The following is a 13,468-nucleotide window of genomic DNA, read 5'->3' on the forward strand; positions in this document are numbered from 1 at the left end:
TTGTGCCATTTTAGGTACACAGGGTTGGGTTGGGTTGGGTTGGGTTGTATTAGAGTCATCAGTGATAAAAAAAATCCTGGTGGTGGTCGAGTTTCACCGGTAAGAAAAGCCTTGGAGATCGTAGCTATTTAAGATGTTGCAAAGCATTTTTCTTTATCTTCTCTCTAGCTCGAAATATTTTCAGAGTGTACGAAGCTAAAATTACATAAAAAAACGTAGTATATACAGCTGGGACTTTCACGTGTTGTACAGACGAGAGAGGACAATTTTTTAGAATGTCTTTCTAAACGTCTGAATGTGTAGTTTGCATTTCTTCTAAACGTTGCATGATTTGCATAGTGACTCTGGCTCCTGAGTCATGACAGCCAACTAGTTAAATGACACTATCATTAACTTAATCATTGATTCATTGGAGTGTCCCAATAATCTATGACTTGTTGAATTCTATTTCTATATATTTTTCTTATTTTAAAGGAGATCTTCAATTGTATAGAAAACTACAGCGACACATCTCATTCCTTTTGAAACACACTGATGGTAGACAAGTGCAATGAGTAGAAATAATTAACTTTATAGAATAAAATGACTAGGTTAAGAGGATGCCTTTGAATAGAATTTTTTAACGTGTGACTTATTTTTTTATACATTTGAGAGTTAGGAGTTTCGAACTTCATATCTCTATTTTAGATATGGGAGTTATATCAATCAGACCACAATCTTTTTGCTAAACTTGTGAGCATCTTCATCTTCTCCTCTTAAACTTATTCATTTTCTTTTCTATGTTAGTAATGAGAAATTCGTTGAGTGAATAATGATAAATGGCAAAGTGGATATCGTGGCTTCATTGGAGTTAAGTTCCATAATGTTTTTGTTCGGCTATTTCACCTCCACGTATACAAAATTAGAATGACTGAACATTATATATCTTGCATTGTTTCCTGCAATACTCTCTGACATGACAACATATGTATAGTACAATAATGTCAAGAAAAATACATGCTATAATTATCTGTCACTCCCCTGATTTTACACGTGTTATGTTTGAGATTATTAAATTAGTCTATTATTTTTTTAACAATTAAATCTACGGAAAATGGGAAGCCAAACTCTCCAATCCAAAACCCAATCTTGTAACCCCTCCTCGACGACCGGAGCACCCACAGAAGACTCTCTTCGGCACCCTATTTCCCTGCGAAGTGAAAAACCTTTGCTCTTTTAGGGCTTTCTTCGCAAAAAAATGGCCACGACCTTCTCACTGTACAGACCCAACCTAGTCTTAGCTCCCTTTCCGTCCCGGACCGCAACCCCGTACCCTCTCCTCCTCCTCCCTCGGACGAATGACTACTTCTACCACAACGGTCTCTCTCGTCACAAACCGTCTCTTCGGGGCTCCCTCGCCGTGGCCCGACTCGGGTTCAACTCCGGGTTCTTCCCCGGCCCGGATTCCGTGGAGAGCGTGGTGGGGGAACTGTTTGGCCGAGCCGAGAGCGTCCTCTATACGATTGCCGACGCCGCCGTTTCCAACTCTGATACTGTTACTAGCACCACCAAACAGAGCAATGATTGGCTCTCTGGAATCACCTTTTACATGGAGAGTGTCCTCAAGGTAAATTATTTCTCCATAAACCTCGGAATTTTTTGCTGGATATTGAACGTTGTCTTTTAGGATCACAAATGATCTATTTTCTGTGGTTTAGGTTCTTAAGGACGGGCTATCGGCTGTACATGTTCCGTACTCTTATGGCTTCGCCATAATACTGCTAACTGTTCTTGTAAAGGCTGCCACTTTTCCTTTGTCAAAGAAACAGGTATTACTTACCTGGATATGATTCTACTTAATTTTATACCAATTAGAAAACTTGTTTGATTTAAATATATGTGTTTGATGTGAAGGTGGAATCAGCCATGTCTATGCGGTCCTTGCAACCTCAAGTGAAGGCTATTCAGGAACGGTATGCTGGGAATCAGGTGAATTTCTTTAATTTAAATAAGCATCAGAAACTTTATGGCTTGGATTTTTACAAGTAAAAGATTTTATTCGTTCAAATAGAAGAATGGGCATAGCCCTAATTCACAGGAAGTATTAAAGAGCTTACACCTAGTTAAAGAGGAAGAAATAGATACATGGAAATCAAGTCCATTGAAGTCAATAGCCTTTGCCCATAGAAATAACGAATTAAAAAAAATGCAGAGGCCTTGCCAATCTTTGAAGTTTCGGCCATTTCTTTCCTTCCAAATGCACTAAAAAGACAAATAGGAACCATCTTCTAGACAATTACAATTTGTGGAATACCGTAAAGGCTTATCCAGCTGGCCAGAAGCTCAACCACTGTTGCTAGCTTAAACCAAGCTAGCTCAACTCTGCCAAAGAAATCATCCCATAGTGCTCTGGCAACCTAACAATGGAGTAGTATGTGATCCATTGTTTCTCCACTTTTCTTACACATCCATCATCAGTCAATAATGATTATTTGGTATTTCCTTAGGTTTGTCCATGGTTAGGATCTTCCCCAAATAAGCTGTCCATACAATGAAGGCAGCCTTTAAAATATTGGTTGGGATTATTTGCACTCAAAGATCAAAGAGATTATGATTTGGGACCATGTTTGTTTTGACAAATGAGCATATCTGTTTGAAAACTTCTCTAAAGCTTTTGTTTCACCTGCAGGAGAAAATTCAGCTTGAAACGGCTCGACTTTATAAACTAGCCAACATAAACCCACTAGCAGGTACTAATGTTGCATCTGGCTTTTGTTTGAACATTACTGCTAGATTACAATACCATGTACTGACTCTCAGCAATCTTTTCCGGCCTTTTAGTGATTTGTTGTGATGAATAGTGGTAGTTTCTTAGATAACTGTATGTATGTGCAAGAAATTATGCTTTTAGGCCTAAGGTTTGTTTACAGAAATTTGCCTGTAAGAGTGGATAGAGTGGATTTTAATTTGCGTGGAACCACTTGACATGTGGGTGCTATAAATGAACCAATGATGAAATTCTAATGGCTTTGGCTTGTTCATGATTACGGCCGTTGTGTTTTGGCAATTTCAGGAAAAATCTGTTTGAAAATCTTTTTATGAGCGCTTGGGGGAGAAAAAACAAAAAGTTGGAATTTTTTTTTTTTTTTTTTTGGTTGGGCGGGGGAGGAAGGGGTAACGGAGATAACTCAATTAAATTAACTATTGAATAAGGTTTTATCCTCACTCTTTCCTTACAACTTTTTAATCACCTTTCCTACTCATTCTCTGGTTATTCACTTAATCTGTCATGTCAGGATGCTTGCCTACACTTGCCACAATACCAGTGTGGATTGGGCTCTATAGGGCTCTTTCAAATGTAGCAGATGAGGTAACATGTTCTGTCAGTTGACTTATATGGGTAATTGGTCGTATCTTTTGCTTCTTAATGCCTAATTGAATGCCTGTGCCTAATCTTAAAAGGGACTCCTTTCAGAAGGCTTCTTCTGGATACCCTCTCTGGCTGGTCCAACCACCATTGCTGCTCGACAAAATGGCAGTGGCGTCTCTTGGCTTTTCCCTTTTGTAGTAAGTGTCTAGTTTCAAATATGAAACCTTGCTCTCTTATTCAGGAACTATTTTTCTTTAAAGAATTTGAAAGGAATCGAGTTTTATACAATCCTTATGAACTTTCTGCTGAAACCATGTTGCTGTTTGATTTACAAGCTTGATAAGAAATAAGTTTCCGTTATATATACCTTTAAGTAGTGATATATGTTTTTCATTTTCCTTCATTTCTGATCTTCTATGCCCAGTTTAGTTTGGATCTTTTTTCTCGTTTTGTGTTAAGCTGGCAGTTCTAACGTTTCTTGCATTAGGTATTAGTTGCTTCCTATCTTAAATGTAGTGGGATTAATTTCCATCGGTCACTTCATATTTTCTCAGGATGGTCATCCACCCCTTGGATGGTCCGATACCTTGGCATATCTTGTTTTGCCTGTGTTGCTGGTTGTCTCACAGTACATCTCTGTCCAAATTATGCAGTCGTCACAGGTCAGTCATTACCCAGGTGTTATTAGCATGAGTAAGTTCAAATAACTAGCTATACACATTCTTATTTATTGCTACTTCAGCACAAGATATCATTTCTTGGTTTTTGTCATTGGTCTTTGATGTACATGACCAAGCTATTTCAGCTAATACTTCTTATCCTCTAATAGTGCCATCTCTATCAAGCATTTTATACTTGTTTATTTCTTTTCTTTAAAAAGATTTCAAAAAAAACCAAATATTTAACCAAACAACTTCTCATGTTCACAATAAAAAGAAAGAAACAACACTTCTTGAAATTTATTATAAGAATTCTCGAAAGTTAGAACCAAACATGCCCCAAGTTATTCTGTCTTTGGATGTGCATCCAAGGTGGTTAAAAGAGCGAGAACTGCTTGATTGGCAGTAGAATATACTTATGAGCACTGCGTACTTTGCTGTATGATTTACATGTGTGCTCTGCCTTGTTATTTAAACCATTGTTTCTTTGTATATACTAATTTATTTGACTTCGCATTTTAAAATATTCTTATTCGTGTAATGTTATATGCTTTTGCCATTTTGAGACATGTTTCTTATTAATTTTTTTCTCTCTAATACTAGGTTCTTATTTATCAATTAACATGGGTTTTAAATTCCAGAGTAATGATCCAAGCATGAAGAGTTCTCAAACGATTACAAAACTCCTTCCTCTAATGATTGGTTATTTTGCCCTTTCAGTTCCTTCTGGCTTAAGCCTTTATTGGTGAGAATTTTTAATGCCTTTGTTTTCTAATGAGAGACTTTTTTTTCCTCTAATTAAAGCATCTTTTAAGTTTTCTAATTGTTAGTGCAGGTTTACAAATAACATATTGAGCACGGCACAACAAGTATGGCTTCAGAAGTTAGGGGGTGCAAAGATTTCAGTAAGGACAACCCCTGAAGATATACTTAAAGAAGACCAAGTCCAGATTCAGCAGTCAGTCTCTGAATTAATTACCACCGAAAAGGTGGCCAGACAAGGAGAAAAGCTGACATCAGAGGGACTACTTCCTGGTGAAAGGTCAATATTTGTTAATGTTTGTTAATCTTTCCAATGCACTTTTTGGTTTGCCATTGTTTTGGGTAGTAAAGTTTTTTGGGTTAAAAGATGATCCGCTGCTATATCCCAGATTTAAACAGATAAAAGAGCAGGAGGCAAGAAGAAGACAACAGAAAGAAGAAAAGGGGAAAGCTGGAGAGACAGTGGCTAAAGGAACTCAACTAACCAATGAGGGACACGAGAGAGAAGCCAGATTACTTGAGAACGAAAATGGGGCTGGATCAGAATCTGTTGATGAAAACAATCCTTCCAATGTTGGAGTTGTTAATGGTGATCTAACTGGTCAGGATTCTGAGGAAGATCAGATAATGTCGTCCGTGTTAAGGGTGGAGGAAGATAATGGTTCTGCCAATTCTAAGGTTGGTGCAATTGATGAGCAGCAATCTTATGAACTTGTAGAAAAGATGTTGAAGCAAGTATGCTCTTAGATATACAGTGGGAATCCTGTTTGTTATTGGTCAAGCAGGCTATAGATAAAATGTCCACTGCATGCTTACGCTAGTGCGTCCCCTTAACCATCATTTGTGCTGTGGGCTGAATATATAGTTATACTAATTCGAGGTGTGGCCTGCTAATTCTTATTCTCTGAAACAGGTGTTCAAATAATTTGGTTCCTAATGTCTAAAACCTTAGAATTGTTTTTGACGGAAATCCAGGGACCCAAACTAAATCAAAATAGGGTTCAACTTCACCAATGAGATACATCCATATATGAGAGTTTTGAAGCTAACACAAGCTTAACATTAATGTACGGTAACTTCAACGGGCCTAGAAGTTAAAACTTCATGATATAGACATTTTTTTTTTTTTTTCTCTACTTCCTCAATGTCACTTTTCTCTCTGGCTTTGGTGAAATAATCAGCTGTGATAATTTAGTTCGTTTTGCCCATAATTGCTTTAATGCCTTTTGATTATTTAGTAGTTCAATACATAGTTGCTTTCAGTAGTTTGAATTGGTAAATTCACATTTCATAGTTTGAATTGGTAAATTCACATTTCAGGAAGCAGTTGAAGTACATACTACTACAACGAGGAAGGATATTAAACTTCCTGGGGAAGACATACATCAAGCCAGACAAGAATGATCGAAAGAAAGGGAACTGCTCTCCGAATTGTTCCGAACAAGATTGGTAAGGCTAGTCATTACCAATCCAGTAAAATACACGAGGATTTTTATGCAGACCTGGTTCCAGCAGGAGCATACAGCTCATCAGTAATCAATTATGCATTCATGGCGGAGTCGTCTAAATATTATGAGAGGTTTGTGGTTAATCTCGCGGACATTGCTGCTTTGGTGGAGGAATATCTGAAACAGTAAGATTTGGTGGTCCTATGTCGCTGTAGCCCAAGGTTTTGTAGAAGTGGTCTGCATAGTCTGTAGCAACCCCAAAAGTGGAAATAAAATATACGTATTTTTCTTTTTGTTGTTATTGTTGTATTGATTATGCATGGTAGAATAAAAGGAATGGATAATTTTCATGACTGCAGATCTGGTACCAAGAGTAATGACATTCAGGTGGACCTCACATTGATCTTGCTTCATTCAGTCGTCCGCAGACAGGTTTTTTCTCCAGTTAATTCAAGCGTTAATGTTTTTGATGGATACTTGATTGCAAAATAATGATTTTTGGCTGATTCTCTCGGGATTCATTAAATTTGAGTTAGTGATCTAAAGGATAATTCTTCTCATAAGTTACTATTTACTATCTCACATTATAAAAACACCTTAAACCCTATGAAAAAAAAAAAAAAAAATTGTCGGGTGTGAGGTGTGGGGGTGAATAGTGGCTAATGTATAATAAGACCCGAGCTCCAAAATATTCTCTTTGATTATATTCTTCATTACAAATACTAAATATTTTTAATTCAAAATTTTCTATAATTGTCTGTCATTCAAAATTGACTTGTAAATTACTAAAAAAGGGATACAACTATATCATCATATTTTATAAAATAGAAAGTTTTGTTTAGCCAATAAAAGGTATTTAAGTAGGAAAGGATCACCGTAAAGATGAATTTTTAAAAAAATATCTGTAGAAAAAAATAAAAATAGAGGAAAGAGATATATATAAAAGATAAAAGTATTTAAAAAGAGGAAAATGATTTGTGTCAACTTTTAAGGCAAGTTTTGTATAGTACTTATGAAAAAGAAAATGGTTTCCACTGTAGGAATATTTTTCCATTGTAGGAACTATACGAGACTTTAGACGACCTAAGTAGATACTTATAAATAAATAAAAAATAGAAAAATATGGTCATTTTAACTAGGAAAATACTAATTTGTCTTCTTTATTTGACCGGTAATGTATTTTATTTTATTTTTAAAACAAGTTATTATAATTTTTTGTAAATATTATAAAAAAATATATATAGATTTTACTTATAGGTAGGCCGAGCTATAAGATCTGGACGACACGATAGCACTGTCGTCTTTTTAACTACTCGAAACGCGAAGCCTGAGCGGTCGGCAATTTCAATTATATTTAACAAAAGAGTGGGCCTGGGCTGTGGGGAATATTGAATCGAAAATTCATTGCAGGAGAATCGCTCAAGAAGCCAACGATGACCTTTCTGTAGAATAATAAGAGGTAAAGCTAACATGGAGGCCCCCATTCCTCGATTCATTAAAATGATTGTGCCTATTAAATACTAATAAGCTGCTACTCAACTCAAATAGACATACTTCTTATGGAAACTAAGATACAAAAATATAAGATGGAAAGGATTAGATGCAGTTTGGGTTTTAAAAGTTTATTCACTGTGGATAGAATAGGAAAAAGGGGCGGTTTGGCTATGTTTTGGGATGAGAAAACAAGACTCAGAATTCATACATACTCAAATAGACAGTTAATGCATGGATTGATCAAAAGGGCTTTTCATGGATGTTAACTTGCTTCTATGGATATCCTAAAACAGAAAAAAGAAACAATGGATGGAGTCTATTGAGACATTTGAAAATGTAAAATTCCAAGAGATGGCTTTGTGTAGGAGATTTCAATGAAATCCTATATCAAAGTGAGAAGTATGGGGGAGCTAGAAGAGAATAAAAGCAAATGGAAAGTTTTAGGAATTTGCTCAGAGATTGCAAGCTTAATGATGTGGGTTTTCAAAAAGGCAAGTTTACATGGGCTAATAACAGACTTGATCACTCAGTTACAAAGGAAAAACTTGATAGAGCAGTAACAACTTCTAATTGGTGTGCAGAATTTGGTAACGGAGAGGTTCAAGTGTTGGTATCTTCAACATCTGACCATTGTCCTATATTAATCTCATTACAAATGCAGCAGGAGATGAAAATGAAACATAGGTATGTATGCAGATATGAGGACGGATGGTCAACATACTTTGATTGTGAGGAAATTATTTCAAATGCTTGGCAGCATGATGGATGGAAATCAGATAGAGGTATTAGGAACAATTCAAAAGAAATTGGCAGGATGCATGAGGGAATTAAAGAAATGGAGCTACAAGAAGGAATATGACTCAAAAAGAAGATTGACACAAAAAATAAAGACATTGAAAGCACTGCAACATTCAAAAACAGTAAAAAATTGTGCAACAAGTCAAACATTTGCAAAAGGAAATTGAAGATATGTTGGAAAGGGACCATTTGACATGGAAAAAATGAGCAAAAGCTACATGGCTACAGCAAGGGGATCGAAATACTAGATATTATCATTTGTGTGCCACTCAAAAAAAGAAGAGGAATACCATAGAACATATCATAGATAAGAATGGGGTAAAACATTCAGATCCTAGCTTAATTGGGAAGGTCTTCACTAATTATTATAGAAGTCTATTTACAACATCTCAACCAAGCAACATAGATGGCTTTCTCAATGCAACTCCCAGAAAGATCACTCAGGCCATGAATGATGAACTGTTTTTACCTTTCAGCAAAGAAGATATCAAGAAGGTTGGTTCTAAATGGGCCTATATAAAGCACCTGGACCAGATGGGTATAGGGCCCGTTTTTATCAAAAATATTGGTCAGTGGTGGGAGAAGAGGTAAGTTAGGCAATCTTAACCTTTTTAAATTCTGACCAACACATGGCAGCCATTAATTTTACATACCTTGTGATGATACCAAATAACTCAAACCCACAGAATTTTTCAGAGTATCAACCAATAAGTCTATGTAATGTTTTATACAAGATCATCACAAAAACATTGGCTAATAGAATAAAGAAGATCCTGCCAGCAGTGATTTCACAAAATCAGTGTGCCTTTGTCCTAGAGAGACATATTTTTTACAACATCTTAGCTGTATATGAAACACTTCACACGATGAGAACAAAGATGCATGGACAAAAAGGATACATGACATTAAAGTTGAATATGAGCAAGGCATATGATAGGATGGAATGAAGTTTTTTAAAGAAAACAATGCCGAAATTGGGAATTGATGAAAGATGGACACATTTTATTCAAAGATGTATAAGTATATATTCTTTCTCAGTTGTGCTCAATGGAGTTCCCAAGAAGTGTTTAAACTTTCAAGGGGATTAAGACCAAGTTAGGGGCGGAATTAGAATTTGGTGCGTGGGGGGGCGATTGGCAAAGTGTGTCGTATGTAGAGCTGAACAACAACCGACATTTAAGATAGCAAAGTGTATCACTGACATTTAATATTAACTATATAAGGTTGTTATCTAGGGATAAACTAAATATTAAAGCCACCCATCTAAACCTCTCACTTGAGTTTCATCGGACTCAAGTAAAAGATAAAAATTAAGATAGAAATAGCCATGTAAGATTTTTTGAAGCAAATGATAAAAATTAAGTAAACAAAGATAAATTTTTTTGTTGAATCTAAGATTGAATATTGTAAAGTCTCTATAATATAGATAGAAATAGTTACGCTAGATTTGTTGCATTCACTCCTAATTGTTAACTTGATGATAGTATATATGTACTTACTAACAAAACTAATCCAAACAAGCTAGCTAGTGGAAGACTTAAAAAGAAAAATGTAAATAAATAGGAAAAATGAGGTTGTAAATTTACCAAATAGCTTATAAAAAAAGACCAAGATATTTTATTGCCTCTTATGAAATGTAAAAAAAAAAAAAAAAAAAATTGAGAATGTGAGATTTTATTAATGACAAAAAATAGGTGTAATTATGAAAAAATTATTAAAAAACTAAAGGAAACCTAGACAACTAAGTACTGAATGAGATTTTTGAAAATATTTTTTTTTTGGGGGAGGGGTGGGGGGGCAAATTATCTTTATATTAGGATATATTTAATAAAACCATGTACTAAAACATATTTTTGAAAAATTTTGGGGGGGGGGGGGGGGGGGGGGGGGGGGGGGGGGCTAACTACTAACGTAGTTCCGCCCCTGACCAAGATGACCTCTATCCCCCCTTTTTGTTTATAATATGTGCTGAAGCATTAACTGCACAACTTCAAGAGGTAGGAATGAGATGTATTATTTCAGGGGTTGCTTTGGCTAGAGGGAGAGTAAAGATGAATCATGTGTTATTTGTAGATGATAGTCTACTATTTTGTCAAGCATAGATGAAGGAGTGGGTGGGATTGAACTAGATTCTAGTTGGATATGAGCAAGCATCTAGATAGCAACACAACAAAGAGAAGACATCTTTGTTTTTCATTAAAAATATTAAACTACCAACAAGAGACTTTATAAAACAGGTGGTTGGTTTAAGAGATTCATCTAACTTGGAGAAATATTTAGGCCGGCCATCCCTCATAGGTAGGCCTAAGATAAGAGAATTCCAAGGCATACTTGAAAGGGTAGGTAAAAGAATTGGAAATTGGAAAGCAAAATTCCTCTCACAAGCTGGAAATGAGATATTGCTCAAGGCTGTTATTTAAGCAATTACAAAATATAGCATGAGTGTCTTTCTATTACCTAAGCTTCTTTGCAAAAAGCTAAATTCAGTGATGTCAAATTTCTAGTGGGGCCCTCAAGACAACACTGCCAAGGTACATTGAAAAAATTGGAAGAGTCTTAGCTTAAGCAAAAGGGAAGGAGACCTTAGTTTTAGAGACTTGGTGACTTTCAACCTAGCAATACTAGCTAACCAAGTATGGAGGATGCTCACAAAGGAAAAATCAATGGTAGCTAGAATTTTAAAAGCTATATACTATCTTCATACATCTATTTTACAAGCCAAAGCTGGTTCAAGACCTTCATATGCATGGAAAAGTATATGTGCAGCAATCCCTATTGTTAATGAAGAATATATGTGGCAAGTTCAGGATTGAAAGAGCATTAAAGTGTGGAAAGACATGTGGATTAAAAGAGATGGACCTAACACAGTTCAATCACCAATGAGAACTCTACCAGAAGATGCAATGGTCACTGATTTAATTGATAAACAAGGAGGATGGTGGAACATTAAACTCCTAAAAGACACTTTCATGGAAGCTAAGGTAGAGGAAATTTTACAAATAACTGTGTCACAAATAGGTCCTCCAGATAAATTGGCTTGGAAAGGCACAACAGATAGTTGTTTCTCGATAAGGAGTGCTTATCACCTGCAAAAACATAAACAAGCAACCAAGCATGGAGAATCATCAAGCACAAGTGATAACAGAGAATTGGGGAAGTGTGTGTGGAAAATGCAGACCACTAATGTTGTCAAAGTATTCATATGGCATGCATGCAAGGATGCTCTACCCACCAAACAAAACTTATGCAAAAAAAAAAAATAGTTACAGACTCTTTATGTCCCATTTGTTTTAAGTTACAAGAAAATCCATGACACATATTATGGTCATGCCCCTCTGCTCAGGATGTTTGGTTCTTGGGAAACAGAAAAATACAAAAAGCTCCAATTATAGATGAAGAGTTTGGGAACATATTTATGCTGGTGCTTAACAGAATTGGGCCTGAAGAGATAAGTTTTTTTGCAAAAATAGCAGGGTCTATTTGGATTAGAAGAAATAAATGGATATTTGAAGGAAACTTTTTACATCCTTCAATTTTGTTCAACAAAAGTTTACAAGCACGTGAAGAGTTCACTCAAGCTCACAACCAGATAAGTAGCTTAAGCAAAATCCAACATCAGCAAGCAAGTTTACAGTGGCAACCTCCACCAACAGACTGGTTGAAAATGAACTAGGATGTGGCAATAAAGAGGGCAGAGCAGAAGATAGGAGTAGGAGTGGTATTAAGGGATCAAAATGGGGAAGTCTTGGCAACACTAATGCATCCTGTAACTTTTTGTGTGCAACCTGTTATTGCAGAGGCTCAGGGCTTAGTTACAGCAGCAGGTTGGTGTAAATACATGGGGCTGCAACATGTGGTCTTTGAAGGGAACTCGAGGCAAGTTGTAAATGCAATAATAAATGATAGAGAACAACATGGTATGATAGGTTGTTTGCTAAGAGATGTAAAAGCCATTTTGGTGGATACAGTGTGGGACATAAAGCATATCAAGAGAAAAGGAAATAAGGTGGCTCATCAATTGGCTCAACAAGCAATTTATTTCTACATTGGAATTATAGACTTAGAAAATGCAATACCATGCATATTGCCTCTTGTAATGGCTAAAAGCCAGATAACTGTTTGATGAATGAAGTTGAATAGTTTGACTAAAAAAAAAAAACTAGTATTCGACTCGGCCAAACTCGAATATTTGTTTGAGTCATTTGTGGCAATGATTCATGTGCAATTTTTTTATATATATAATTTTTGTATTTGAGAGTATTTTTATAAAATAATTTATAAAAATAAATTATTTTATAAAAATACCTCTCAATTAATAATTTAATGGTCGAAAAAATTTGTTCCACTCTTGCATTCTTGATTTCTTATTGATGTAATTTGTAGATGTCAAATCAGCAACCTATAATTTAGCCTCATAAGACCGAAGATCAAACTAAGAGATAAAGTAAAAAAGAGACTCAGACTCCTAAAAAGCAAGAGACGAGGCCTCGTTTGTATTCAAAACTCACATCAACTCATCTCAACTCATCACATCTCATCATTACAATTTTTCCAAATTCTCACACAAAATATAATAAACAATTCAACTTTTTCAAATCCCAAAACAACCTTCGCAAATTGTCACACAAAATATAATAAATAATTCAACTTTTATTCTACTATTCACAAACTATCTCAACCCATCTCAACTTATCTCTGAATCCAAACCACTCAGACTTCTAAACGGAAAAGGCTTCACAAGACAAGTTGGACTCAATCACTAGACCTCTATATAAAGAGGAGATCCCCCACAAATCGGATAGATGATCTAGAGACTCTCTAGAAGCTCCACAGAAGCTCCCTACGTACAAACTCCACCATACATAGCGACTTCAAAAGATCTTCCCTAAATTCCTTCATTGTATTATGAGATATGTGAGCCATGAGAAATTTTAAAATTGCCCATTATATTGGATTTC

The 13,468-nt window shown here is 35.7% G+C and overlaps 1 protein-coding gene across 1 annotated transcript; it reads left to right on the plus strand.

Moving 5' to 3' along the window:
* Positions 1–1,076: 1,076 nt before the first annotated feature.
* On the plus strand, positions 1,077–6,724 carry LOC121255719 (ALBINO3-like protein 1, chloroplastic). Its single transcript, XM_041156204.1, has 11 exons — positions 1,077–1,606; positions 1,698–1,808; positions 1,894–1,968; positions 2,669–2,729; positions 3,276–3,349; positions 3,442–3,546; positions 3,904–4,011; positions 4,650–4,753; positions 4,844–5,050; positions 5,160–5,448; positions 6,091–6,724. The coding sequence occupies exons 1-11, from the start codon at positions 1,238–1,240 to the stop codon at positions 6,172–6,174; spliced, it is 1,587 nt and encodes a 528-aa protein (XP_041012138.1). The 5' UTR covers positions 1,077–1,237; the 3' UTR covers positions 6,175–6,724.
* The last annotated feature ends 6,744 nt before the right edge of the window (positions 6,725–13,468 follow it).

This window comes from Juglans microcarpa x Juglans regia, chromosome 3D, assembly GCF_004785595.1.
Source record: "Juglans microcarpa x Juglans regia isolate MS1-56 chromosome 3D, Jm3101_v1.0, whole genome shotgun sequence".
In the NCBI taxonomy this organism is placed as follows: Eukaryota; Viridiplantae; Streptophyta; class Magnoliopsida; order Fagales; family Juglandaceae; genus Juglans; species Juglans microcarpa x Juglans regia.

What these genes read in the sequence shown, in the direction of transcription:
- LOC121255719 (XM_041156204.1), top strand. Translation starts at nt 1,238, where the DNA reads ATGGCCACGACCTTCTCACTGTACAGACCCAACCTAGTCTTAGCTCCC. An exon ending in AACGGTATGCTGGGAATCAG is followed by an intron (nt 1,969 to 2,668) that starts GTGAATTTCTTT and finishes TTTCACCTGCAG; the next exon opens with GAGAAAATTCAGCTTGAAAC. An exon ending in AAATTATGCAGTCGTCACAG is followed by an intron (nt 4,012 to 4,649) that starts GTCAGTCATTAC and finishes TTTAAATTCCAG; the next exon opens with AGTAATGATCCAAGCATGAA.